This window comes from Carcharhinus amblyrhynchos, chromosome 25, assembly GCF_965287045.1.
Source record: "Carcharhinus amblyrhynchos chromosome 25, sCarAmb.v2.hapA, whole genome shotgun sequence".
In the NCBI taxonomy this organism is placed as follows: domain Eukaryota; kingdom Metazoa; phylum Chordata; class Chondrichthyes; order Carcharhiniformes; family Carcharhinidae; genus Carcharhinus; species Carcharhinus amblyrhynchos.
Window position 1 is genome coordinate 24,444,666 of NC_137348.1, and position 26,818 is coordinate 24,471,483.

General features: G+C 44.9%; 2 protein-coding genes across 4 annotated transcripts in view; both read right to left on the bottom strand.

The window, feature by feature from the left end:
• Positions 1–5,341, bottom strand: part of LOC145358349 (uncharacterized) — a 30,517-nt gene extending 25,176 nt beyond the window's left edge. For all 3 annotated transcript variants that reach the window (XM_080212303.1, XM_080212304.1, XM_080212302.1), the window contains exon 1: positions 4,782–5,341. In XM_080212303.1, coding sequence (XP_080068429.1) covers positions 4,782–5,335 — 554 coding nt within the window. In that variant the 5' untranslated portion in view covers positions 5,336–5,341. The remainder of the gene's footprint in view (positions 1–4,781) is intronic.
• A 3,788-nt stretch (positions 5,342–9,129) lies between these two features.
• LOC145358115 (roundabout homolog 3-like) overlaps positions 9,130–26,818 on the bottom strand; it is a 37,511-nt gene continuing 19,822 nt past the window's right edge. The window contains exons 7-12 of the mRNA XM_080211789.1: positions 25,502–25,620; positions 15,283–15,441; positions 12,904–13,017; positions 12,339–12,542; positions 10,636–10,704; positions 9,130–9,134 (exon numbers count right to left, since the gene is read on the bottom strand). Coding sequence (XP_080067915.1) covers positions 9,130–9,134; positions 10,636–10,704; positions 12,339–12,542; positions 12,904–13,017; positions 15,283–15,441; positions 25,502–25,620 — 670 coding nt within the window. The remainder of the gene's footprint in view (positions 9,135–10,635; positions 10,705–12,338; positions 12,543–12,903; positions 13,018–15,282; positions 15,442–25,501; positions 25,621–26,818) is intronic.

Sequence of the window (26,818 nt, forward strand, 5' to 3'; positions counted from 1 at the left end):
CTGACCTCTCAATCAATATCCAAGTATTTTATTGTGTGAAGGTATTTTTGTAAAGCGTAAAATATAAACGCATCTTTTATTGAACAAACAAGACAGTTATCACCTCCCTCACATAAAACAAATGTTGCTGAAATGATAGGTGGAGGTGCTGGCTTCTTTCTAGGAGTAGCCTTTTCATTACTTCATATTACTTCACTTTATCCACGCTGCTAGTAATTTTTTAATCTTCCAATAATTATGACCTCATTATGTTTAATTTATAATCAAAGCAAGAAATGGAGCAGTGCCTTCAGAGCTCAAAGTGTACAACAGATAATCTTTTTAATATAGTTGTAAACTATTTCTGCCAACTTACTTGTTGCAGGATATGAGGAAGGCATGGCCACGGAGGATCTTGACTGAGCTACATTTTAACCAGGGGGATAGGAACAAAAGAAAGTTTTCTTTGGCTAACAGAACTGTGAGTTGACTGAGATGACCTCATGTTGTTTCTTTTCTCTCCGCCCTCCATATCCAAACTGCTTTATTCTCATCACTGAAAACCCTGATTTGTTTTCTACGGGTGTAGTTTTACAGCCCCTCCCAGCTCAAATGGTAGAACGTTCGCTTCACAGGTGGGAGCTAGTGGGATCGATGCCCACATTCGCCCGCTTTGATTGTGTTCCTCCTGCACTCTAGTGGCACAGAACTAGTGATCCACAAACCTTGGGGCAATGCTCCGGGGGTCCCAGGCTTGAATCCCGTCACGGTAGATGGTAAACTGTCCTGCGGCAGGCATGGGTGAGCTGAAGAATTTCTCACCGGCAGGATTTTCCTGTCCCAGCTGGAGTTGTGAGCGGGCTCATTTTGTTTTTCCGACCCCCGCCACCACAGGAGGCGATGTAAGATTCCGTCCTTTGTCTCGCTCTTCCACAATGGATACGGGAAAGTAAAGAAATAATGAGAACAGGAACTCCACCCCTCCAAAGTGTACTATTGCAAAAATGCCAATTGTAGACAGTTTAATTGTGCAGATGTGTGCTGGAAACTTCTGTTGGCTAGTATTTGGCGTCGGGAAACAAAGTTGCATCATTGATCGTAAATCTTTTCTGGAGGCTTTTACGGTCGCAGGGCTTTGAGCAAAGTGTAGGGGAATGGGACTGATGAGCTTCATCAAAAAGCATTGGCACACAAGTTGAGCCCACCACCTACGGCCAACGGGAAACAAGAGGCTGGAGAATCTCAGCCTTGACTTCCCTTAATTTCAAATAACTTCCTATGTTTTTGCATCCTTCACTGGTACCTCTACCCAAAGATCACTGAAACCCTGTGCCCGATTCAAGCTTTGTAGAAACAAAATCATAGAACAGTTGTGAATAAGATGATAGATCAGGAAAAGATGCAGCGTGATCGAATGATCTACATGAGAATTGCATTGGAAAAAAAGGGCTAATAATTTCCGACAACTGGCATTTTTTTTCACTGTGGAGAATGACGTGGAAAGGCATATCTCACTGGCACATTTGGGCCAGAATTTTCTTCATGCTGGCGGGATTCTCCGGTCCTGCTGGCAGCACACCCCCGCCTGTGGCTGAGAACTCTTCTTTTACCCCCCCACCTCATAAGAACATAAGAACATAAGAAATAGAAGCAGGAGTAGGCCATCTAGCCCTTCGAGCCTGCCCCGCCATTCAATAAGATCATGGCTGATCTGTTGTGGCTCAGTTCCACATTCCCGCCCTCTCCCCATAACCCTTAATCCCCTCTCTTATCAAAAACCCATCAACCCGCTTCTTAAAAATATTTAGCGAGGCCTCCCTCATCCAGCATCTGCTCTGCTCTGCGTGGCCTCAGTTCTTTCTCTGAGACACAGTATACTCCTATGGATGGGAGCCACTGTTTTGCGAAGAAGGCTTAAAGTCAACAAAAGTGCCTTCATATGTTTTCAGTACTCGCTGAAGACTTCTGCAAACTTAAAAATCCATAGAAAGCTTCAAACCCTCATGCAATCATGGTAACAGCCAGAAGTCAATCAGCAACTGACTTGTAAGTAGTCCATCCTTTTAAATAGCGGAGGTAAAAGCTCCTTTCTGTTGCCAAGAGTGAAAAAGGCATTAACTGGAGCGTTGTACTTCAAAGAAGAAACAATTCAAAATAGCACCATTGGGTTCAAGCCAGCTTTACAAACTAATCAACATCATGATCAGTCTGCTTTGCATACTTTGGCAGATTATGCACACTGCAAGTCATGACTAAGTGCTGGTGCAATTCACACCACATCCGCCATTTAAAGTTCATTTTATTTGTGTCACAGGTAGGCTTACGTTAACATTGCAATGAAGTTATTGTGAAAATCCCCTAGTTGCCACACGCCAGCGCCTGTTCGGGCACACTGAGGGAGTATTTAGCACGGCCAATGCACCTAACCAACACGTCTTTCAGACTGTGGGAGGAAACCGGAGAACCCGGAGGAAACCCACACAGATATGTGGAGAACGTGCAAACTCCATACAAACAGTGACCCAAATCGAGAATTGAACCCGGGTCCCTGGTGCTGTGAGGTAGCAGTGCTAACCACTGTGACATCCACAGAGCTCTAATTGTGCAAAAAGGTGGGTGCTAAACCATTGAAAATGCTATTCACTTACTTCAGTTCCCCTGCCCTATTCTTAAACACTTTGAAAAGTTTCTTGTCTCTGACATTCCCCTTTTAAATACCATAGCAGATGTTTGGAAAAGATTTTTTTTATGCTTCACTGATTCTCCTTCCTATTCACAACAACATGACTTACTTTGGCGTCATATTGTGATTATTCTTTTCTTCAAGGGAAATTGGGGTTCCATTTAATAGTTTGTGTTTTAATACAAAATGAATTCACTATTGTTTTTCATTCATTCACGAGACATAGGCATCACTGGCTAGCCAGTATTTATCCCTAGTTGCCCCTGTTCAGAGGGCAGTTGAGAGTCAACCACATTGCTGTGTCTCTGGAGTCACATGTAGGCCTGACCAGGTAAGGACAGCAGATTTCCTCCCCTAAAGGACATTTGTGAACGAGATGGGTTTTTCCGACAATTGGCAATGGTCAGTAGATTCTTAATTCCAGATATTTTTTATTGAGTTCAAATTCCACCATCTGCTGTGGTGGGATTCGAACCCAGGTCCCCAGAACATTAGCTGGGTTTCTGGATTAATCATAGAAATCCTACAGTACAGAAAGAGGTCATTCGGCCCATCAAGTCTGCACGATTCACGTTGGAGTTTGACAGTGTAGTGGTCCCGATCTGTCAGGCTCCCCATTTGCTGGCCGGCTCGATCACTGGCCAGCCCGGGACCCCTGCAGTTCTGCCCATCCAGCCAACCGCTCCCCCCTCCCCATGGCCCAATTGGGGCCCGCACAACAATTTCCAGGCCAGCTCTGACCCCCCCCCACCCCAAAATGCCCCGATGTCAAACCCACCCCCTAGCAGTGGTGATCCCCCCACACCCCTCACGCCGGCAGACCCCCCCCCTCCCCCCCTCCCACCACCACCACCACCACCACCACGGGCAGACCACTCCTTCCCCAGCCCGCCTCAATCACTGCCCTCCCTCCAGCTTAGACTGATCCCAATGTGAAGTGGCAGCGAGAATCCCCCCACACTCCCTAGGCCCTGCCCACAGTAGGCCCTGTCACCTTGGCTCTATCCGATGCACAGCGGGCAGTGCCAGGGTGCCCTCTGGACATGTGCACTTTGCCCCTTGGGCACTGCCAGGGGGCAGAGGCTGGCACTGCCAGGGTGCCCATGCCCAGGGGGCACCATCTCCCACTGCCTCCCCACCCACTACCCCCCCCCCCCCGGGTCCCCGATTGCCCCCCCTTCAGTGGGGTCTCTGGTTAGTTCCCTGAAAGTGGGGAGCTAATCTAAACCTCACTGGAATGAAGTACTCCTGGCGGAGTGGGAGATTCAGTCAGGACCAGTAAGTTCCCAATAATTACACTCAAACTACATTTAAAACAGATTAAAACCAGATTCAAATTATTTACCTACCTGCCTGCCGGTTTCCAGCGTGGTCTGGCCTGCGACTGCTCACCGGCTCTGGGAGATGCGCGTGCATTTCAGGCTTTATTCTGCGCAAATCCCAGAACAGGACCGGCGATGCACATCTCCCACCCCGACCCACCAGAAATGTTGTGGGTCGTGATGGGAGAACCGCGGCCTAAGTCTCTGCACAGAAAAGCAGTGGTCAAATTGTGCGCCAATAGATTCCAAAAATGGCAGAGATACTTGACCAGAAAATCTGTTTAAAAAGCCTTCCCCCTACTTCCTCACTGGGCTATCTGTTACTTGTTTTTAGGTTTTGCTACATCCTTGTTGGAATCTCTCCCAGCTCCCACTGATTACTGTTCCATCCCCCCATATATATATAATCACATTTTTCCCCTCCCTTTAATTCGGAAGGAGGGTCATGTGGACTTGAAACATTTACTCTGCTTTCTTTTCCTTTGGATGCTGCCAGCCCTGCTGAGTTTTTTTTCCGGCTTTCCGTTTTTGTTTCAGATTCCAGCGCCTGCAGCATTTTGCTTGTTTGTGAAATATTGGCCCTCTGTTCCATCAGAAAGAGTGGGTGGGGTTTCATCGAAAAGACAACAGGTCCAGCTGAACAGTTACCCTCACTGAAATGTTAGCTAAATCTCATGTCTCAGGAGTGAAACTTGAAGCAACCACCTTCGCCCTCTCAGAAATGAGAGCGCAACCGCTTTCCAATTGCATAAACCGATGTTTCACTCTTTATACTATTCAGAATTAAAATAACAAACCTTATAATACTTCCGCTGGTTCCAATGGACGAATGAAATGGTTGGCTTGTTGTGCAATTGGAACTCCACTCTGTTGATTCTGAAGAATACTTTGTTGCAGCTTTACTCAAGTAGCGTAGGTAGGTCTCCAGTGATGGCAGAGTAGAATTCCTTGTAAGCGTCTTGAGTTGCTCTTGTGGAAATATATTCCTCTCCCCTGAATTTGAAGACAGATACATCTTCAGCAAAGAGGTAGTACCACTCGTTCGGGCTGTCCCACTCACTATTGAGGAAACTCCAGTGAGATTCTGAGCAATTTCCATTGGCAAAGTATGTTGTTCAGGTACAGGTGTGTTCGGGAATGGAGAATTCAGAGCTGTGTGCGTTGGTAAGGTTGGGAAAATGTTCATTGTAGACATTGTTGAAATTGTGAAGTGTTTCGTTGTAGATATTGCCTGGGATAGAAAGGGTCTCATTGTAGACATTGCTGGAGATGGAAAGTGTCCCACTGTAGACACAGCAGGAGATGGAAAGGGTTTCACTGTAGACATCGCTGGAGAAGGAAAGAGTCTCATTGTAGACATTACTGGAGATAAGAAGGGTTTCTTTGTAGATATTACTGGAGATGGAAAGGGTCTCATTGTAGACATTACTGGAGATGAGAAGGGTCTCATTGTAGACATTATTGGAGTTGGAATGGGTCTCATTGTAGATAAAGCTGGAAATGCAATGGGTCTGATTGCAGACATTACTGGATATTGAAAGGGTTTCATTGTAGACAGAGCTGGAGATGGATAGGATCTCAATGCAGTTAATGCTGAAGATGGAGGGCTTCTCATTATAGATACAGTTGGTGATGGAAATAGTTTCAATGAAGATGATTGCGCAATGTCTAAAGTTAAAAATACTGCGGGAGCTGGAGAGTGTAAATTATTCGGTGCTGCTGAGTTAGCCAGTAGAGATGTTGGTCTGATTTCTGTTGGAAAAGGAGAATGGGAATAATGTGGACAGTCCGGTTTTATTGGACCTGGAGTAGATGCAATAGCTGTCAAAATATCCAAATGTAAGATGGTGGAATGTTCCTTGCATGCTGAGGTTGTGGGAGCAGAGATGTAGGCTGATGCTGAGGAAGGTTTATCAGTCCACTGATCTGGCTCAGGATCTGAAACATTAAATTTCATTAAAACAGACATTGTATTCCCGGATGGGATGGGAAGAACATCATTCCAACTTTCTAAAACAAAATCAGACTGAAAGCAAACATCTGGTTCTCCAGTAAATATTTACACATAATCTTAAATTCATTTGCGGGTTCAATTGTAAAGTACTGTAGTTCTAACATAGACTTTCAGTGTGAATTTGCCGTAAAGTTTATTTCAGGATAACGTAACCAAAAGCTGTGCAGGGCTGTTACCAAGGAGGGTTGGCATCCTATTAAACTACCACCATTGACTGATTCAGATTGATTGCTGTAGGAGTGAAATCAAAGTTAAAGGACACAAAATGGTTACCTGGCACAAAATGGACTCTGGGAAAAGACATTAAGAGGCACTGACTTTGGGCACAGACAGTACACAAAGAGTTAAAACCTGTAGTGTTTAAATTACTGCGGGAAACAAGTCAGACCTTAAGGCACCATAAACTTGAGGTAAAAGCAGACCCAAAACAATGAGTTTGATAACGAGATCAGCCACTGATGGCAGGGGGAGGGGGGAAGCATAAAGGTATAAATGTATATAACAAGATCAGCCATTGATAGGGACATAACTACATAAATGTATCTACTCTATGTACAATGGTGTGATAACTGTCAATGTCCGTACTTGTGTATAATGATGTGCTGTCAATGTCCATACTTGTCTGCTAATGGCTAATGTTCGTACTGTTTATTATCTAACAATGTATAAAAGATGCTCAACTATCATTGTGTAGTTGAGAAGGTGACTGCCTGTACTACAGAGTGCCAGCGCTTCACCCAAAGCTTTGTCCAAATAAAACTGTTTGTTGAACCTCCAAGTCTGACTCCATACAACAATTGCCTCTGAGTTACAAGGTGGGATTTTCCAGCTGGGCTTGCCCCAAGGCTGGAAAATCCCACCTGAGGTCAGTGGACATTTGCATGGTCCGTGTCCTGCTCATGGCAGGCAGAATGGGAAAACTCCACCCACATTGTACGATTGAAGATGTATAATGTGCCTCAGTGCACTCTCTGAGTTTCATAGCTGCAAAATTCCATAATCTTCCTTAAACAGTTTCTGGAAATGTAAAGATAGAATAAGTAAGCAGTAAAAACTGAAAGACACAGTATAACATGGAATGAAGAAATGAGGACAGCTGTCTCTTAAAGAAATATTATGAAACAGAGAGATAATATTCAATATGAAAGCATGGCAACATATCTTCCAAAGCACATACCAACACTGTGACACCAAGATACTACAGACTGAACAACCTTCTCCCGGACAAAAAAATCAAAATATACCATGTCAGCATCTGGGAGAAAATATCCCAGTGGATGTGAGTACTCGATTCAAAATTGCCTGTGATTTGCTGGGATATAGAAATGTACTAAGCGTCAACTTCAACCTCTGACAAGGAAGTATTTCTGGTAATAGAAACTGGACAGTCTGAGACAGGGTGGCAGCCCTCCCTCCTGTTTAAAAACACAGCAAATGATCAGTGTAGAGGGTGGGATTTTACGGCTTTGCTCATCCCAGAGCAGTAGAATCCCACCTGAGATCAATGGACCTACCCATTGTCCGCCCTTCACCCTCTCTGATTCCTGTGGTGGACAGGGCGGTAAAATTCCAGTCAGGATCTCTGGTAAGTTCACCGAGGAGAATCAGAATGGGCTGGTCGGCTTAAATGTTAACAGTTCCTTATTGGTTGTGCGGCGGGTTTTATCCACTGGGTAATGGAATGAATGTTAAGGGTCACACTTTCCAAATAAAGTAATGATAGATTTAGCAGAAACGGTAAATGCTATTCACAGGGAATGACAAACCATCAACGCAACTAGAAACCTGCATTAGACAAGGAACATTACAAATGGATTGGCACCGGTGCAGTATTGCCTTATGATATTATGTGATCAATTTTCTGTATTCACACTGGATGGAATGGTAGCTGGTTCTATGTGAGGCCATTACTATAGGTTCACATCCGCATATAGCAGAAGATTGATCTTTAATACAATACTGAGGAATGTTGCAATGATGACTGTGCAGTCATTTACTTTATTTATTAGTTTATTGATTAGTGTTGCAAGTAGGCTTACATTAACACTGCAATGAAGTTACTGTGAAAATCACCTAGTTGCCACACTCCGGTGGCTGTTCAGGTACATTGAGGGAGAATTTAGTATGGCCAATGCACCTAACCAGCACGTCTTTCATACTGTGGGAGGAAATTGGAGCACCCGGAGGAAACCCATGCAGACTTGGGGAGAACCTGCAGACTTCACACAGTCACCCAAGTCGGGAATTGAACCCGGGTCCCAGGTGCTGAGACGCAGCAATGCTAACCGCTGTGCTACCATCTTACCCCTCATTGATAAGATGTTCTAAAGAGACCTTGTTTTCTTGTTTAGTTAGATGTTAAAGATCTTACATCACGGTGGTGCCAATAGTTGCCATCCAGCTCCTGTTCAGACTTTCTGATCTAAGTGAGGCTGGACACAATGTCAGAGGCTTAATGCCAATGAGTAAACCTCCAAATGCCTCATTACCTTGTGCACACAGAGAAAAGGGAGAAATGGGAGGCTATGCCGGGGAGATTTCCCAGCCGTTCTTGCCAGTGGGATTTTCCAGGCCTGCCAACAGAGGAAACTCACGCAGACACAGGGAGAATGTGCAACTCCATACAGACAGTCACCCGAGGCTGGACTCGAACCCGGATCCCTGGCTCTGGGAGGCCATGATGTGGAGATGCTGACGTTGGACTGGGGTAAGCACAGTAAGGTTTGTGTCACTTACTGTGAGGCAGCAGTGCTAACCACTGTGCCACCGAGCCACCTAGGTCCTTTCAGCTCAGTTCTATATCCAGTGCTCCTTTCTAGTGAGGATCTCCATGTCAGAGGCACAGCACGATCAAGTTACCCCTATCAAGTACAGCTGAAGCCTGATGCAACTTTGAGCAAAGAGGAGGAGTGGGACTAACTGACTAAATCCAGCAAAGAGTGGGCAGAAGCTCAGAGGGCCAAATGCCCTCATTCTGTGCTCTATCTTTCTAAGATCCATCATCCTATGATCGATGGAAGTTTGAGTTGAAAATCTAAGGTTTCCCATGCACTGTTCCGCAGTTACACACCAGCATGCACTGGGAAATTCTTCCCCTTTCAACCTCATTTTTAATGACTGTTGGGCTTTGTTCAAACTTTGAGCAAAGAATAACAAGTTAGAGCAGTGTTAATGTACATGCGGTTGAAAATACAAGCTCAGGTTGTCCCACATCACAGGAAAATATTAAAATTCCTTTTGGGTGATTTTCACTGACGGCAGAGATTGGAAATGACGAAGAGTCAGCAACAATGGAATATGAATCCCGCATTGGAGGCAGCACCGGGTAGATCAGAACATGTCTTTACATGAGTATAGAAACTTTCTCTGAGAAAGTAATCATAGTCCTTTTGGTGATTCTGAGGATTTGACATTGGAAACTCAATTTTGGTGCTTGCCTTACAATCTTTATTGATTGTAGGTGTCTGTATTTTCTTATATAAACCACTAGTGCTTTCAGTAGCAATGGGAAAAGTTGACTGAAACATTGAGAATACCAATCAGCACTAAATACGCTGTATGTGAGGCAGAAAGTTGAAATTCAACTATATATCAATGCCCCACAGTGAAGTCAATCTCAGATTGATCAGACCAGATTCAAGCCATGAGCTTTGTCTTGGCTCTGAGGTAACATTCTTAACTCACAGCCAGAAGATTGCAGGTTCAAGACCCACTGGAGACGGAGTATGGTCATTTTAACCTAATTGGCCAATTTCACTTTTCATTGGAGATAAAAGTAAACTCAGGCAGGCTGTAAAGCAGGCAGCCAGTCCCATCCTAACCGTTTCCTGACTCACTTGATCCTTGGTGCAATGCATCATTAGAGATTTCAGTCGGCATTATCGTGTCACATGCCACATTCCCACATACTGTCGTGTCTTTTCAGAAGAGGAATAACCTAACACATTGGACCCAGCCCAGACCTACAGTTCTTTGCATGTTAAGGATAAGATGCCATTGGACCCATCTATAGTTTAGCCATGGTCTTAAAGCATGATGGGTAGCTTCCTGCTTCTGAGCCAGAAGCTCCGAGTTCGAGTCCCAACCCAGGACTTGATGGGTGGGACTCAAACCTGGAGGCGGTCAAACAAGGTGAGTGCATCAACCTGAAAATCCTTCTAAACATGCCAATGGCTGGCGGTAAGAGTGGGAGAGACTTCTGATCAGCCATCCTTGATGTGGAGTGGTGCCCCTCAAGCTGTAAGTTGTTGACAACAGACCAGTCACTTGTTCCAGGAATTACTAGCTATGGAAACAGAGTCTGCCTTAGTGCATCACTACGGGAAGAGATTTGGAACTGTTTAGCCACAATGTTACAGAAAGCAGGTCATCTGGTGGTGCCTGTACCATGACCCATTCAGACCCAGCCACATCTCACTGCTAGATCCACCATGACTCTAAATACCAAAATCTAGCAATGTCTCATCCTGGCTGGACCTCCCGTTAGCAAACCCTACCGGCTGATCACATCTCCCACTTCATTGATCAACAGCCCTGTCAATCAAATATTGTTGGAGTTGTGAGGTAGGGATAAGGTGGATGGATAGACAGGACCAATCTATTTATTTTAATGTAGGTGAAGCTTACAGAAGACTTACCATCGATACGCACAGTTATGGATCTTTTTGCTGACCCTGCTTCATTCACAGCTTCACATTCATAAACACCTGAAAATTAAATAAGAGTGTTTTATTGAAACAACTGGTGTTGGCCAGAAATCCATTGAAAGCAAAACACTGCAATTTGTCTGAATCAATTACCTCACTGGATTCATTTCTTCTGAATTTACTTATTTATTTATTAGTCACAAGTAGGCTAACATTAACATCACAATGAAGTTACTGTGAAAATCCCAGAGTCGCCACACGCTGGCGCCTGTTTAGGTACACGGAGGAAGAATTTAGCACGGCCAATGCACCTAACCAGCACGTCTTTCGGACTGTGGGAGGAAACCGGAGCACGCGGAGGAAACCCATGCAGACACAGGGAGAACGTGCAGACTCCGCACAGTGACCCAAGCTGGGAATCAAACCTCAGCACTCATGTGCCTCCATGGCCACTTCCAATCTGTTTCAGGGGCTAGCACACCTAACTTCATCCAATCCGCATCTTCCTGGTGTGAAAATGGCCAGTGTAAAAAATGAATGCATGAAAGAAAACCCAGCCCAATGAGTTCTAAGTACTGTTGTAAAGCAACTTTGTGTACGCAAATCTTACTGATCTGTTTTAGCTATTGTAATGACCTCAATAAGGCCGATGGGGTTGGAGTATGAAACACCCTACATGAAACATCCTCCAAAATAGACCATGTAACATCTCCTCTCTCACAGCACTGCTACTTGAAATTACAGGCATCTTCTTGAAAAACAGTAACAGGAACCTAGGAACATTGGAATTAGGAGCAGAAGTAGGCAAATTCAGCCCTTCAAGCCTGTTCTGCCATTCAATCAGATTATGGCTGATTTCTCCTTGGTCTCAAATCAACCTCCTTACCTGTTCCCCATAACCCTTTTTCCTTTTCTTCATTTGAAATAAATCTATCTCCTTCTAAGACATGAAATTCAATAAAAGAGTAAATAACATATGATAATAAAGGTGTGTATATTTCCACAATATAAAGACACAATCACACAATTTGATCGCTAAAATATCCTTGACACTTCACAAGTGATTTATACCATCACAATGAAATGTGTCTTAATGACATATTGCATATTAAATCGGATAAAGCAACATATTCTCAGATTGTTTGTGTGCAATAAGATAGGAAGTTTGTGTTCATATTTTTCTAATAAGTGATATATACAAAGATGGGATATTTTACTAATTTAAGGGCCTGGATAAATCTAAGTAGTCTGTTGCACCTACTTTCAGCCTGTGCTCATCTCCATAGACTTGTAAACATATCATAGAAGCCAGTTCAGTTAGAACACAAATCATGGAATCATAGAATGCTACAGTGCAGAAGGAGGCCATTCAACCCATCGAGTCTGCACTGACCACAATCCCACTCAGGCCATATCCCAATAATGCCATGCACTTGCACTAGCTAGTCCCCTTGACTCTAAGGGGCAATTTAGCATGGCCAATCAACTCAATCTGCATATCTTTAGAGTGTGGGAGGAAACCTGGAGCACCCGGAGGAAATTCACGCAGACACAGGGAGAACATACAAACTCCATGCAGGCAGTGACCCAAGCTGGGAATTGAACCTGGGTCCCTGGCGCGTTGAGGCAGCAGTGCTAACCAGCATGCCACGGTGCTATGTATTTCTCTTTACAGATTCCAGATTGGCACATACCTTCAACACTTCGCGTTGCCTTTCTTATTGTTAGCATCCCCTCCTTTGCGAGAAAGCTTTGCCGATCACTGGGGACTATAGGCCTGTTCTTGAAGGACCAGAAGACGCTCGGTTTTGGGATTCCAGAAGCTTCACAGGATAGTGTAACTTCCAAGCCTTGACGGACCTGCATCGAAGTATTGATGAACAGAATACTCGGGAGGACTGTCGCGAGAAGCAGTAGATGGAGGAAAACCAGAATGACGAACAATAAGGCATAGGGGGGAATGGGAGCCAAAAGACAAAGGCAACAAAAAAGAGTGAAGAAGATTATGGAGGTGAGTGAAGACATTGGGCAAAAACAATGAGCAATGGAAAGTAAGGAAATATAATGGACAAATTAAAAAAGATGGAGCAAGATTGTGATACACAATGTGGAGACAGTAAGGAATAGAGAATAAGGAGGAATAACAGAATAACAGAGCTACAATTAGAAATATAAAAAATATGTCCATTAGCATAGTAAGAATAAATACAATAGTGAAAAAGTGTCAGAATTAAACAGATTATAAAGCGGCAGTAGTACCATGCACACTTAATCTTCCAGTCCTTTCATCTCTCCCCAGCGTGCTAGAAGCCACACAGCGATATGTACCTTCATCAGTCAGATTAACCCTGGGAATCCACAGTGTTTCTTGTCCTACATGGTAAAAAGTACAGCACAAATATTCTCAGCCAGTGGGTAGTGAAATCCTCCGAAATGCTGTTAAATTTGCAGTATCTCTTGTCGTCATTACTGGGACTTCCCTTTAGGTGGACAGGGGACCTCCAACATATGACCCTGAGAAACATTAGACTTGGAAATACAGTCAGTGTACTCCCCGCTCCCCCCCCACCCCCACTCTCGACCCTGTAACCCACCCAGCGAGCTCCTGATCACTGTAACAAAAAGGCAAAGATATACAATGGTTTTTCTTTCCAGGGCTGATGCTGTTACACCTGATCTCCATAAAATTAAGGACGGCACGTTGGCACAGTAGTTAACACTGCTGCCTCACAGCATCAGGGACCCAGGTTCAATTCCGGCCTCGGGTGACTGTCTGTGTGGGGTTTACACATTCTCCCCGTGTCTGCCTGGGTTTCCTCCAGGTGCTCTGGTTTCCTCCTGCAATCTAAAGATGTGCGGGTTAGGTTGATTCGCCATGCTAAATTACCCCTTTGTGTCAAGGGGATTAGCAGCATTAATGTGTGGGTTTACGGGATTAGGGTCTGGTTTGGATTGTGGCTGGTGCAGACTCGATGGGCTGAATGGCCTCCTTCTGCACTGTAGGCATTGTATGATTCTATGAAATATAGTCGGGGTTAAAGCACCCACCTGACCTCTGAACCTGAAAATGGGGAATGAATGCTCCATGAAAGATTTAAAAATTGAGAAAATAATTTTAATATAAGTATTCTTTTCAGGGGTCATTAATATGGAAAACTACCTTGTACCTGAACCGGAACTGAAGTCCCACCCCTCAGCCTTTCTGCCTATTCCAGCAGCCCTGAATGTGGTGGAATGGCTCAGAATGCAGCCGGGAATCTAAATAAACTGGGTTCTGAGCTCAGCAAGGGAATTCGCATCGGTGCTGATGGGTTCATAACTTCTGCCGATATCTTACAAGGTCAGACGTGCCAGTAAGAGTGAGGCTAACGTTTCCCTACATTGTCAGTTCCTGCTTCCCAGGCCACTAAGAGTCCTGATGCAACCCCAGAGACCGGAATACCAAGTGAAGATTATAGTGTCTGAATGGGAAGAAAGGATCAGATTAAGTGGTTCCCATGCAAAGAAACATTGGCACAGACTTACTGAGCCTAGCTCTGTGTTGTAATAGTCTATCAATCCAAGTTTTATTCTGAATAAACAATTCCATTGCCAGTCCCTTGAAGTCCATTTATATTTGAAGCAGTAACATCTCCCTACATGATTAAGGCAAAATCATCATAGTCCCAGATGACCAGAGGCTGCTCTCCCCTTTGAGGGGGATCACCATACCTCTGGTGAGGGGCAAGGCTGAGAAAGTGGGACCTTCATGAATAACCTCAGCCCGTATGGGGATTGAACCCTCACTGTTGGCGTCCCTTTGAATCACCAACCAGTCGTCCAGCCAACTGATTAAGGTGGTGTTGAATGTACAAAGTTCCAGCACTGCTCTGTGCTAAATTATCTGATCTCAGCAAGAGTTGAGGCCAGGGAAAGTCAAGATTTCCACTTATGTTTGTACCCAGTGACCGACACTAGAAAAGTTCATGTGCGGTTATTGTGGCAGGTTAAGTTTGGCAATTTGCTAATTCATGCTGTATGGGCTCATACATCAGACTGGCAAACAGGGTGAGGTTCCAAAGGTGAAGAGCTACCGAGGAACCACAATCCAATCAGGAGTCAACACCTTCAGGAATGGAGAAAAAGTCCTTGGGCGAGATTTTTCAGTTCCACTCACCCCAAAGAAACAGAAAATCCCACTCGAGGTCAATGGATCTTTGCATGGTCCTCCCCTCGACTGCTACGATTCCCATGGCGTGTGGGACAGGAAAGCTCCTCCTTTATCTGAACTACTATAAACACATTTACATCCTTCCTTAAATAAGGAGATCAATAATGTACACAGTACTCCAGATGTGCTCTGACCTGCGTCCTGTACAACTGAAGCTTAACCTCCTTATTTTTATTCCCATTGCAATAAATAATGACATCCTATTAGCTTTCCTAGTTAGCTGAGAGGGCTCATGACCTTAAATAAGAAAATGGCTTCATCCTTACAGAGTTAAAAGTATCATTTCATTCAGATAAGTGTACATGTACATTGCTTAATTCATCATTAACATTTATTCCCCCATGACAATTAGTTGCTTGGCAAACACCTAACTGTCCAAGTGCCCAGACAGGTTACAATAAAGAGAATATGATGTAACATGAACTTACCTTTATTCCAGTATTTTGGATCAGGTTTTTTAATTAAATGCTCATTCTTATACCACGAATAAGCAATGAGGCCATCCCCTGTTGCCTTGCAGGAGAGAGCAGCAGAGGAACCATTCAATACTGTGAGGTCTTTGGTGAAGGAGACAATAGTTGGAGCGACTGAAAAGTAAGAAAAGCAGCCTGCTTTATTTTGATCTTTATACACTGGAGCACACTGCCCTCAAAATAACTCTCTGAAAATGTGGTGCAGAGCAGCACAGAGACGCCAAAGGATGACATTTCCAAGTGGAGTCAGTTCCTGGGTCAGCCAGAGATGCCCTGTATTCAAAACCCTTTGGACAGCTATTGGAATCTATTTACGTCACAGCAGAGGTTGTTATTGCTGGAGTGAAAATCTTTACTCAGATAAAAGCAAAATACTGTGGATGCTGGAATCTGAAACAGCAACAGAAAATGCTGGAAAATCTCAGCAGGTCTGACAGGGCCTGCAGAGAGAGACTGGAGCCAACATTTTGAGCCGGGGGCTTCACCCAGACTCGAAACATTGGCTCTATTCTCTCTCCACAGATGTTGTCAGACCTGCTGAGATTTTCCAGCGTTTTCTGCTTTTGTTGAATCTTTTTCCTGTTACCTCCTATGGGATTACACAGACTAAGGTAAATCTTGCCTTTGTGTGCTAGTATAAAATCGCAGATGCCCCGTCGTCCATCTTACCCATCACACAAAGCCAAAATTCACTCCAGGCTGTGAAGCCCAAGTGTATTCCTTGAGATGGAAGAGACTAAAACACACAAATGTAATTCAGTCCCCATTTTAACAGCATCAGCATCATGGTTTTAACCCCCATTCTAGAGATTTGCACCCGTAATCTAGGCTGACACTTCCATGCAGAATAGTGGGAGCGCTATCACCGCAGAGGTGCCATATTCTGCATCAGATGGGGCGGGACAGTGGCACAGTGGTTAGTGCTGCCATCTCACAGTGTCAAGGACCTGGGATCAATTCCAGCCTCGGATGACTGTGCGGAGTTTGCACGTTCTCCCCATGTCTAGGTTAGGTTGATTGGCCACGCTAAATCACCCTTAATGTCAGGGGGACTAACAGGTAAATATGTGGGGTTACGGGATAGGGCCTGGGTGGGATTGTTGTTGGTGCAAGCTTGATGGGCCGAATGGTCTCCTTCTGCACTGTAGGAATTCTATGATTCTATGAAGACAGTAAACTGAGGCTCTGTGTGTCCTCTCAGGTGTGGAGATGCTGGTGTTGGACTGGGGTAAACACAGTAAGAAGTCTGACGACACCAGGTTTAAGTCCAACCGATTTATTTGATAGCAAACTCACAAGCTTTTGGGGTTTGCCCCTTCGTCAGGTGAATGGAGTGTTCTGGCCTCAGGCAGAGCATATAACAGCACAGACAGTTTACAGATTACTGATTAGAATGAGAGTCTTTACACCTAACCTGCTGTTCAAGTCTTAAAGAGGCCGACAATGTGAGTGGAAGGAGCACTGATCACAGGTTAAAGAGATGTGTATTGTCTCCAGATGGTACAGTAAGTGAGGTTTTGCAAACCCAGGCAAGTCATGGGGGTTATAGATAGTGTGACAGGGATCAACAGGGATCTTGGGTTCATGTCGCACTATCTGTTTGAAGAACTGTTGAAGAAATGGGAACACTAGCCAGGATTTTCCAGTCTCAGGGCAACGGACCTTTGGCTGGTCTGGTAAATGTTCTATCCCGCCTGTGATTACTTCTGCTGCACACGGGAGTGGAAAATCGCAGCCACTGAAGAATAGCCACGATTACATGTAGAAGGATATTAAAGAGGAACACTGCAAATACTAAGACTCATGTTTGGCACGAACGAGTTACTCAGTAATTAAGTCTGCAATAAGAAAGGAAATGTTGGCTGGATTTTCCTGGCCATTCACACCAGCAGGATTCTCTGGTCCTGCTACAGTGAATGGAGGTTTGACTGAGCACCAAATTCCCCATCCTCACTTTCAACAGCAGTGGGAAAATTCCAGCCAATCCCTATGAATGTTAACCTGTCTCACTTTTCTAGTCATGATGTGGAGATGCCAGTGTTGGAATGGGGTAAACACAGTAAGAAGTCTTACTTAAAGTTTCTTTAACCTGGTGTTGTGAGACTTCTTACTCACTTTTCTAGTGCCAGGATGACCTATGGGTGGCACAGTGGCACAGTGGTTAGCACTGCTGCCTCACACACCAGGCACCCGGGTTCAATTCCCGGCTTGGGTCACTGTCTGTGCCGAGTCTGCACGTTCTCTCTGTGTCTGCATGCGTTTCCTCCGGGTGCTGCTGTTTCCTCCTATAATCCAAAGATGTGCAGGTTAGGTGGATTGTCCAAGGTAAATTGACCCTTAGTGTCATGGGGGGTTAACAGGAGGATTAGCAGAGTAAGTGCATGGTGTTACAGGGCTAGGGCCTGGTGGGAATGTTGTTGGTGCAGACCCAATGGGCTGAATGGCCTCTTTCTACACAGCAGGGACTCTATGGGCCCGACATTATCAATCGGAGCCTAAAGGCCGGATCTGGGTGGAATATGGATCCGAGACTGGAATCCTCTGTGCAGCACGCCCGTATGCTTCTTACCGGCTCCCATCTGATCCGCACTGTGGGGCGGGGCTTAGCGCTGCCGAAACGACCGGAGCTCTGAACTGCGCATGCGCAGTTAGAAAAAAAAATCTGAAACAGGCGCGAGAAAGAAAAACAAAAGACAGAGCAGGGTGGGGGGCAGGGATGAACTTGGGAGATTCTTGCAAACTGAAAATAATGTGGAATCTTCTTTGTGCTGCCTAATTATCTTTGGGAATGGTAATTAAACTACAGTGACCTAGTGAGCAATTAGTGACCTGTGTAATACATTTGTGATGTGTAACTGGATTGTTGATGTGTAACTGGATTGTTGATGTGTAACTGGATTGTTGATGTGTAACTGGATTGTTGATGTTCCTGAAGCCATGAGCCAGGTGCTCAAATGTTCAGAGTCATGTGGTGAACTTGGAAGAATTGACCCCCGTGGTGGAACTTGGCTGGAAATCAGCTTCAAGGAGATTACTAAATCTGGGAAATCAACCGTAGTGAAAAGATGTTTGTATTGGCAACTCTTCTATCACATTCCATGGGAGGTGTGCCCCTACTTATGAATGTGATTTGCATTGGCTACGTTGGGTAATCTGCCTCTGGAGCAGCCTTGGATCCTTTCTTTCATCTTGTTTTCATCTGAACATTGCACAGAATTCAAAATATATATCCCCCCATCCATGTTTTGAAATATTTTCCCAAATTTTTGACTGTTGGGTTTTTACTTCCTGTCATTATAGTTTTGACATTATCTTCCAAAGGGATTTCCTGTAATTCTGTGCAATGTTCAGGTGAAAACAAGATGAAAGAAAGGATCCAAGGCTGCTCCAGAGGCAGATTACCCAACGTAGCCAATGCAAATCACATTCATAAGTAGGGGCACACCTCCCATGGAATGTGATAGAAGAGTTGCCAATACAAACATCTTTTCACTACGGTTGATTTCCCACTTTTAGTAATCTCCTTGAATCTAATTTCCAACCAAGTTCCACCACGGGGGTCAATTCTTCCAAGTTCACCACATGACTCTGAACATTTGAGCACCTGGCTCACGGCTATGGGGACGTACAGGTCACTAATTGCTCACTAGGACACTGTAGTTTAATTACCTTTCCCGTAGATAATTAGGCAGCACTAAGAAGATGCTACATTATTTTCAGTTTACAAGTTTCTCCCAAGTCCACCCTCCACCGCCGCATCCTCCACCTCCTCCCCCCCCAACCAGAGACCCATCTAAGCCTGCTCCCCCCCCACCCCATCCTCTGGCGGATGCCAGCGGAAGGCCAGGAAGGTGCTGCAAGCTCTCGAAGGACTGCAGGTCGGAAGCATGGTGGAGGGAGACCAGCCATCGAGGTAGGTTGGCGGTGTGCTCTGCCAAGGGGGGCCTGCCTCCCAGAGGGATCTGATCCAAGGGGAGGGGGTCTGCTGGGGTGGGGCCTGCCTCCCAGAGGGGTCTGATCCAAGGGGAGGGGGTCTGCTGGGGTGGGGCCTGCCTCCCAGAGGGGTCTGATCCAGGGGGAGGGGGTCTGCCAAGGGGGGCCTGCCTCCCGGGTGGTCCGATGGCGTGGTGGGGGGGTCTGCCGAGATGGTTGGCTGGGGGTCTGCGAAGGATGGTTGAGGAGAATGGTCGAGGAGGTTCCCCTGCAGAATAGGAATCAGCTTCGGATTTTTATTTTGCAGATTGCTTACAGCACAGATCTGAAATGGACCAGAAGACGGTAAAATGGGATTTGGTGGTAGAGTTGGGGGCACGGTTCATTAAGTCGATTTAAATGCATTAGCATGCATTTAGATCATCGGGCCGCCCGGTTCAAGTGCGGACCAGATCCGCACCCCAATCGGGTGTTGGTAAAGCTGCGATCTGCTCGGATTTGGGTGCAGATCACGTTAAAGGGCTGACACCCGAATTTTCCACCATATTGTGCCCAAAAATGGGCGTGAATTTTTGGTAAAATCGGGCCCCATGATTCTATTCTATTCTATGATTCTACTGCTGAAAGTAGTACCTACTGCAAACATACAATCATTTATTAATCGGTTCATTTACCTTCTTTATCCTTTTCCTGCAGCCTGAGCCAGGAATTATCTCCAGCCTAGAGAAAGGTGGGTGATCTGAGGTGGAGCTGCATTGCTGCTGATCTACAGCTCGCTACTAGGGGCTGGACTAGAGGAGGGGGGGTTCTTTCGGGTAAGGGGCTGGACTAGAGGAGGGGGGGTTCTTTCAGGTAAGGGGCTGGACTAGAGGAGGGGGGGTTCTTTCGGGTAAGGGGCTGGACTAGAGGAGCCTCTTGCATTTTCTCTCCTCAAAATCTTCTATTTTCTTACAACTTCACATCACAATCACAGAATCCTTTCAGTGCAGAAGGAGCCGTTTGGCCCATTGAGCCTGTACCGAAGACAATCCCATCCAGGTCCTAACCCCGTAGACCCACTTATTTACCATAATAATCCCCTGACACTAAGGGGCAATTTACCATGGTCAATCCACCTAACCCACGCATCTTTGGTCTGTGGAAGGAAACCAGAGCACGTGGAGGAAACCCACGCAGACATGGGGAAAACATGCACACTCCGCACAGACAGTGACCCAAGCCGGGAATTGAATCCAGGTTCCCTGGCACTGTGAAGCAGCAGTGCTAACCACTGTGCCACCGTGCTGCCTTTAAAGGGCTGGAATTCCCCAAGCTCATGCTTGGCTGGGATTCTCCAGTCCCGCTGCTGTGAACAGAGATTCGGTGGAATGCCAAATTCTCCATTCTCACCACTAGTGGTAACAGGCTGTGTGAGATCAGAGAATTCCAGCCCTGACCTTGGTAATTTATTGTGGAGAATCACATATAAAGCACAACTGAACTGTTTAAAATGGTTACTTATGTTTTCATTCTGTGCTACATAAGAACATAAGAAATAGGAGCAGGAGTAGGCCATCTAGCCCTTCGAGCCTGCCCCGCCATTCAATAAGATCATGGCTGATCTGTCGTGGCTCAGTTCCACATTCCCGCCCTCTTCCCATAACCCTTAATTCCCTTGCCTACCAAAAACCTATCTACCCGTGTCTTAAAAATATTTAGCGAGGTAGCCCCCACCACTTCAACGGGCAGAGAATTCCAGAAATTCACCACCCTTTGAGTGAAGAAGTTCCTCCTCAACTCCGTTCTAAACCGCCCCCCCTTTATCTTGAGGCTGTGCCCCCTAGTCCTACTGTCCTTTCTGAGCAGGAAGTGTCTCTCCACCTCTATCCTATCCATCCCATTCATCATCTTATATGTCTCAATGAGATCTCCCCTCATTCTTCTAAACTCTAACGAGTACAAGCCTAGTTTATTCAGCCTCTCCTCATAGTTCAACCCCCTCAACTCTGGTATCAGCCTAGTAAACCTCCTCTGCACTCCCTCCAAGGCCAAAATATCCTTGCGTAAGTGCGATGACCAAAACTGCGGCCTCACCAGTGCCCTGTACAGTTGCAGCAAGACCTCCCTACTGATTATTATTAGTCTGGAGCTGGCAAACTGTCTATTACCCTTGACATTTCCGCAGTGTTCCCTCCTGTTCTTGGTTTGTGCTTTTCATTTCAAAATAAGAAAGGCACCCCTCTTCGTTTTGACTGGCTATCCTTTAGTAAGAGGTTTGATCTGTACTCAATTCAGAGTCTGATATTACATTTTAATGTTGTAATTCTACTGACAATTCCTTGTAAGAAGCATAATGTTTATCAGATTGTTCCATTTTGGGACTATCTGTTCAGTTTAGGGTAAAATTGAGGGGGTCATGAAACCTGTTCTAAATTCTATCCAGCAACAAGCTTGGGTAGCTTCATTGTTCAAGGTTAAAGGAGGTCCCAGGTTGTTTTACTGGGAAAAAGATGTAAGGTATTCCCCAGGTAGGCCACAGCAAGGACATCTGTGCTGGCTGTATGTAGACTGTTAGTCTCTAGGTCTCACAGGGGATGTCAGGTTTTATAATCTTTTGAACTGTCTATTTAATTCCAACATAGATTGGAGTTGGGGTCGAGAGCATAGGTAATTATCATTTCTACCTGGATGTAAGGCCCATGTGATTCACTTTGCTTTGGGGCGGCATGGTAGCACTGTGGTTAGCACTGCTGCCTCACAGCTCCAATGACCAGTGCTCAATTCCTAGCTTGGGTCACTGTCTGTGTGGAGTTTGCACATTCACTCCATGTCTACGTGGGTATCCTCCAGGTGCTCCAGTTTCTCCCCACAATCCGAAAGAAATGCGGGTTAGGTGGATTGGCCATGCTAAATTGCCCCTTAGTGTTAGGGGGTTTAGCTGGGGTAAACGCAAGGGTTTATGGGGATAGGGCCTGGATGGGATTGTGGTTGGTGCAGATTCAGTGTACTGAATGGCCTCTTTCTGCACTGTAGGGGCTCTATGACTATGTGCTTAGAAAGGGCCATATTAAAATACTGTATTATTGATTTTTCAGCAACAAAGGAGTCTGCAAGAATCTGAGAAAGAAAGAGCAGAGCGATAGAGGCAACCAGAAAATGCTGTCTTTTTCATTTATCATGCAGAGGTGGGTGAGAGCTCACAGTAAGATGGAGCAGACCAAGTTTGTGGGGATTTAAATGAGGTGGGAAGATTTGCTTTTGTCAGAGAGAGGAATCTCCAGGGCAGCCCTCACCACGAAAGACAGGTCGGGGAGCTGAGAAAGGAAAATGGAAGCAAAACATTGCAGAGTGTAAAATAACTTTGAACCAGTGCTGGGAGAATGAAGTGTGCATTCAAGGAACAGAGTGAAGTCAAACCGTGGCAGTGGATTTTCAGTTGCATTAAAGGTTATGTGGTGGGATATTTTCTGTGGTTTAAAGTATAAATTGCCTATTGAACAGTGATTAGTCAATAAGAGCAGATACGGGAAATCTGAAATAAAAAGAGGAAATTCTGGAAAAACCCAGCAGGTCTGACAGCATCTGTGGGCACAGTAAGAAGTCTCACAACACCAGGTTAAAGTCCAACAGGTTTATTTGGTTGCAAAAGCCACTAGCTTTTGAAGCGCTGCTCCTTCATCAAGTGACAAAGGGTCAGAGGCCCAAAAGCTAGTGGCTTTTGCTACCAAATAAACCTGTTCAACTCTAACCTGGTGTTGTGAGACTTCTTACTGTGTTTACCCCAGTCCAATGCCGGCATCTCCACAGCATCTATAAAGACAGAAACAGAGTTAACATTTTGAGTCCATATGACTCTTTTTCAGACTTGTTAGTCAAGGATGCTTTTAGTTTGTTTGTTACAGTAAAAACCTTAAAATTTGAAATCTTGTTGTGTGAACCATCCATTCAGCCACTAGAAATTCAGATATATTTTTAAAGTTATTGGTCTCTACAGGGATCGTAGCACCCATTGTGCACATGTTATGTCACTTGTGACAGAAAATGGAGCATGTAATATAGTCTGAAATCAAAGTCAAGTATTTACTATACACTAATAAAATCTAACATAGCTCATGGCCTCTTCTGTCAGAATTATACTATAACCTTTGTATCTTTTAATATACTTTTCTATTTATTTGTTATCTGACGTTCTTTGTTTTGAGGCAGTAAGGGTTGTTGAATATTCCATTTCTTCAGTAAAGTTTGTATAAGTTCAACAAAACTTCTTATGTTCCCCTTTCCCCATTGTTTCTTAGGAACTGACAGTTCCTTTACAATCATAGAAATCCTACAGTACAGAAGGAGGCCATTCAGCCCATCGGGCCTACACCAACAACAGTCCCATCCAGGCCATATTCCCATTATCCTACATATTTAACCCATTAATTCCCATGATACTAAGGGGCAATTTAGCATGGCTAATCCACCTAACCTGCACATCTTTGGAATGTGGAAGGAAACTGGAGCACCCGGAGGAAATCCATAGACACGGGGAAGAACCTGCAAACACCGAGAGTCACCTGAGGCCGGAATTGAACCTGTGACCCTGCCATTGTCAGGCAGCAGTGCTAACCACTGTGCCACCATACCATCCAAATGATCCTTGTATCCCAATGTCCATATGCTGAAATCCTTCAATTCCATCTTAACCTAATGTTAAGAACATAAGAACATAAAAACATAAGAAATAAGAGCAAGGATAGGCCATCTGGCTCCACGGGTCTGCTCTGCCATTCAATAAGATCACGGCTGATCTTTTCATGGACTCAGCTCCACTTACCCGCCCGCTCACCATAACCCTTAATTCCTTTACTGTTCTAAAATTTATCTATCCGTGCCTTAAAAACATTCAATGAGGTAGCCTCAACTGCTTCACTGGGCAGGGAATTCCACAGATTCACAACCCTTTGTGTGAAGAAGTTCCTCCTCAACTCAGTCCTAAATCTGCTTCCCCTTATTTTGAGGCTATGCCCCATAGTTCTAGTTTCACCCACCAATGGAAACAACATCCCTGCTTCTATCTTATCTATTCCCATCATAATCTTAGATGTTTCTATAACATCTCCCCTCATTCCAATGAGTATAGCCCCAGACTACTCAGTCTCTCCTCATAAGCCAACCCTCTCAACTCCGGAATCAACTTAGTGAATCTCCTCTGCACCCCCTCCAGTTCCAGTATATCCTTCCTCAGTAAGGAGACAAAAACAGTCTCCACTCCAGGTTTGGCCTCACCAACACCTTATACAGCTGCAACATAACCTCACTGTTTTAAACTCCATCCCTCTAGCAATGAAGGACAAAATTCCATTTGCCTTCTTAATTACCTGCTGCACCTGCAAACCAACTCCTTGAGATTCCTGCACAAGGACACCCAGGTCCCTCTGCACAGCAGCATGCTGCAATTTTTTACTATTTAAATAATGGTCCATTTTGCTGTTATTTTGACCAAAATGGATGTGCTCACATTTATCAACATTGTACTCCATTTGCCAGATCCTCGCCCATTCACTTAGACGTATATTCAATACGTGCCAACAATATCAAATCGCTATATCACTGTCAACAATGTTTCCTGTGGGAACAGGAAAGTATGTCGACACTTCACACAATTAGTTGGTTCTTAACACTTTGAATTTGCTAATTTGCTAATATTTTGACATCCATCAATTTCTCCTGCAATGTGGATCATCAGTCGATGTGCTTCTCCTCAATGCTGCCATGGAAACAGCCTCAGTAACAATACGTCCATCAGTGAATCATTCTTCCCCAGCATTTAACTCTTCACAATGCCAGTATCTCAGCTCGGATTACATTTATTGTGTAATTCTTTTCACTGACTTCAGGTCCACGCAGGAGGAATCAGTTGGATTTTTTTTCTACCTGCAACTCCGCCGGACTTAAACAAGTACGATGATGGGCCTGCCCAAGGAAAGGTGGGTCTTTTTAAATCTATAATCCGATCCCTCTCATCCCACTTACAGCCCTGTGAGAAATATGCTGCATCAGTGGCTCAAATGGCTTAGCCATCAGACATTGGGAGAGGAATTTCCCTGACTCCCTTACCATGGGGATCGTAGTGGGTGGGACACGGACCATGCAAAGATCCATTGACCTCAGGTGGGATTTTCTGGTCTTGGGGCAAGTGCAGCCAGAAATTCGCACCCTGGGTCTGCGTACTATTTCATTTACATATCTGCAAGTCAAGCAAACAATGTAATCATACCTGCCACATTCAGAATAACCGATTGGTCACTACGTCCCACTGAATTGGTCGCTTCACAGACGTAACGATCCTCGTCACTTTTAACCACTGGTGAAATGCGCAGTGTTCGATTTCGGAATCTGAGTGCAAGAAATCAACAACCTTTTTAATAACTTGTGCGACTTCAAGATGAAATTGGCCTAGGTGGATTGGCCATTCTAAATTGGCTGTGGTGCCAGGGGATTAGCAGGGTAAATATGTGGGGTCACGGGAACAGGGCACGGGCGGGATTGCGATCGGTGCAGGATCCATGGGCCGAATGGCCTCCTTCTGCACTGTAGGGATTCTATGATCCTATGAAATTAGATATAGTTCTTGGAGCTAAAGAGATCAAGGGATATGGGGGGAAGGGGTGGGATCAGGATATTGAATTTGATGAGCAGTTATGATCAAAGCGAATGGCAGAGTCGGGTTGAAGGTATTAGAAGAAAGAAGAATAATAAATTTGAATAGGACAAAATATTATTAACGTTTCATAGAATTTACATTCCGACATAGAAACACCTTGGCAGGCATTCAAAAAAAATCAAATTAATGTAACCGATTGATTCAAGTGGCAAAGCTTCCTGTTCCAAATAACTTTCTTCAACTCCAAAAACTGCAAAAAAACTAACATAAATAACAAATTTTCAGCTGAACATTTAGAATATGGATACACTGTGCCTAGCAATATGTTATATAGCCAATATCTCACCCCTGAAGCTTATCAGAACCCAGTTATAATGATAACATTTGTAATGTATTTGTTTAAGGTCACTGGATTAGATTCTTGGCTGTGACTACAGCCTGAAGGTTGCCAGAGTGGGAAATAGAATCATAGAATCCCTACAGCGCAGAAGGAGGCCATTCGCCCCATCAAGTCTGCACCAACAACAATCCCACCCAGGCACTATCCCATTACTCCATGTATTAACCCTGCTAGACCCCCAACACTAAGGGGCAACTTAGCACGGCCAATCCACTTAACCCCGCGCACCTTTGTAGTGTGGGGGGGAACTGGAGCACCCGGAGAAAACCCACGCAGACAAAATGTGCAAACTTCACACAGACAGAGGCCGAAATCGATACTAGATCCCTGACGCTGTGAGGCAGCAGTGCTAATTACTGCGTCACCGTGCCACCCCATGTTATGACATGCCCCATTCCTCACAAAACTTTAAAAGCAAATAGCTCAGACTGTGAGCTGATAAAGATACATTGAGGGCAATGGAGTATCAGGGATCTGAGTAAACAACACGTTAACAGCTTGTCTTATTAATCAATAAGATTTACAGACAC